At 50.6% G+C, this 2,553-nt stretch overlaps 1 protein-coding gene across 1 annotated transcript; it reads left to right on the top strand.

Moving 5' to 3' along the window:
- Window positions 1-1,266: 1,266 nt before the first annotated feature.
- On the top strand, window positions 1,267-1,666 carry IUM83_02264 (uncharacterized protein; the record flags this gene model as incomplete). Its single annotated transcript, XM_067926167.1, has 2 exons — window positions 1,267-1,308; window positions 1,385-1,666. The coding sequence occupies 2 exons, from the start codon at window positions 1,267-1,269 to the stop codon at window positions 1,664-1,666; spliced, it is 324 nt and encodes a 107-aa protein (XP_067800942.1).
- Between the last annotated feature and the right edge of the window lie 887 nt (window positions 1,667-2,553).

Raw genomic sequence — 2,553 nt, 5'->3', positions numbered from 1 at the left:
ACAGCGGGTCGACGATGCGTCGAGCCGCTATGGCTGTGTCGAGTTCGACAAGCCATCGGAGGAGAGGCTCGCCCTCTTCCCACATAATTGCTTACGCTCAACTTTAATGGTTGAGCACGCGGTGTCGTCCCTGACGACGCCGTCACTGAGGAAGCAGCATCACGCCGTTCTTCATGATGAAGCCCAGAGCAACACCATGTTGCTCCGTCGGCGATAGCGTACGCAGCATTGTAGCTATCGCCGCTTCTCCAATGACTGTTGTCGTTGGAGGGCCTCCCACCTGGGTCAGACAGGTGGGGGCAGTCAGCGTGCAACATGCGTTGCAGGCGTGTTGGAGTTTCCATGGGCACCTCCGTGCTCATGTGGTTCTCGGCTCCGCGTTCGTACGCCGCGTACGAACGTCAAGCAGTCGGTCGTTGGACGGACTACAAAGTGCTACCAGGTGTAGTGGGTCTAACTTGACTCACTACTTTAGCTTACACGTTGCGCAACGTATGAGGAAGCGTAAGTACTTAGTACTATTTAGGTTAATTATATTTGAATACACAAATATAAGTTAAGTAACAAAAGGACTCAAGTGACTTAGATTAGGTAAAATGAGAACTGTATTGTTTGTAAATTGATCTTCCCAAACCTGCCAAAACTGTTTATCATCTATGAAAGGGTTGGTAGCGGCTGGCTGTCAGAGCCCCGCTAATATGTATAAATTGATTGGTAGAAAGATGCTTTCTACCAATAGGATCTTTGCGTGTGACCACTCACCGTGGTGGTCCACTTCAATGTATCCATCGGTGTCTTACACCGTGAGGAAGTATCCAAAACGTTTAACAGATAACCTATCTGTTAAATTCACAAGTGGTTTGCAGCCACTTGTACGTGTAACCCACAAACAACCGCCTTCTGTAGATGATGGTTCGAGAGCCCAGCTCTCCAGCTAGAGATCGACCGCATGGTTAAAGCGCGACGAGCTGTGGAATAACCCAGCACGGCGGAAAGGGTTCTTCTGCTCCAGCGCCGGCGCCGCCGCCTCACTCAACGTCGGACAGATGAAGAAAATCGAGGGCAGCGGGCGGTTTGTTGGCAAAGCAGATCGATGCGCTGCAAGAAGAGGTCCAGGAGCTCCAGAAGAAAGCGAAGGTCGTCGCATCAACTCCCTCCGCGAGCCAAAGACGCCGTGGAACCTTTATGGAGTACTTCAGCCTTTTCGCCGCGGCCTCGATACAAGCTGTCCGATGACCACTGCAGAAGAACTTCCTGCAGACGGTCATGACGTTCGACGTCGCGTCGAACCACGGGTTCGGCGTAGAGGTGATGTTGAGGACTGAGAAGCTCTCGCAGCTACCCTAACCTGGAGATCGTATTGTGAAGTTGTGCAACCGGTCAGGATGTTATTATCGCGGATGTGAAAGGTTACACCACCATCACAGAATCGATGCTCGCAGCGCACTCTCCAACCCTCGCCAGCGACACGGAAGAGACCTGGGCTCCGTTTGTTTCGAGACTACTTCCGACAGCGACTCGTGATTCCTGGTTCCGTGCTCTTCGAGTGGGGAGAGACGGAGAGCGGTTCGCCAGCGTCCTCTACGAAGTGGACATGTTGAGCGCGCTGGTGGCACGTCTCGGCGATGTGGAGGAAGCTCCTGGATGGATAGCGCGCTTAGCATAGCTGGTTAAAAGTAGCGACTCGCCACCATCACGAAATACATGTCAGCTGTGCAGGTTTTAGTTGGCCCAAGCTACAGTATTACCGACTGATTTCGACGTAAATATGCGTATGTTTGTTAGTAGCCCATTGGTGGACAATGAATGTATTGGCATTGCCGTATCGATAGCCAGGTTTTCGTGAAGCGCCCGCTCGAAATCCTGACAACCGCACTTGTGTCCTTGTCAGCACGTGCGTAAGAATGTTCTGAAGTCCTGGAGTGCCTGCGTGCTTCAGAAATGGAAGTAGATCGCAGTCTACCAGCAGCAGCAAACTGAGGAGCATCACTACGTCTGAGTCGAAATGAAATAATAGTTTTGCACAAACAGGGGCTGTATAACACATCGCTAGCGTTGAAACGCTTGTTAGTGCTATAACAAAAAATATACCAAGAGTTTGGCGAAGGTAACCTAAAGCTAGCGAAGGATAGGAAGATGTTGGTGGAGTTAGACAACCTTACGTTTGTGCGTTGCATATTTGACATTTTTTGCTGCGTTTTATACGGATATTTTGCGGTTGTGTGCAGTTTTCCTGAGCACGGTTTCGATTAACGAACCAATGACCCGAACAACAAATTCGTAGCTAGGAGAGTTATGACGGTGAGTTAGGACATATACTGCGGATGAATTTCCGTCCAACTCCTCTTGTAATTCTCGCCACGGTCGGCAACTTGGGTGCGGCCGGCACGATGGTCTGTCCCCCCTACCAGCAGGGCATATTTTCCAGGTTCTCTCGTACCCACGCGACTGCGGAAACTTCTCGAACAGCCTCCCATGAATCTTTAAAGAGGAACAAGTTCTAGTATTCTTCTTCCCTTCTGTCAGACGTTGAGGTTGTCAACCCTATTGTGC

Source organism: Phytophthora cinnamomi (genome assembly GCF_018691715.1).
Source record: "Phytophthora cinnamomi strain GKB4 chromosome Unknown Contig0, whole genome shotgun sequence".
Classification (NCBI taxonomy): domain Eukaryota; phylum Oomycota; class Peronosporomycetes; order Peronosporales; family Peronosporaceae; genus Phytophthora; species Phytophthora cinnamomi.
The sequence above is the reverse complement of the archived record's forward strand: the minus strand, read 5'-3'. Positions and strand labels throughout refer to the sequence as shown.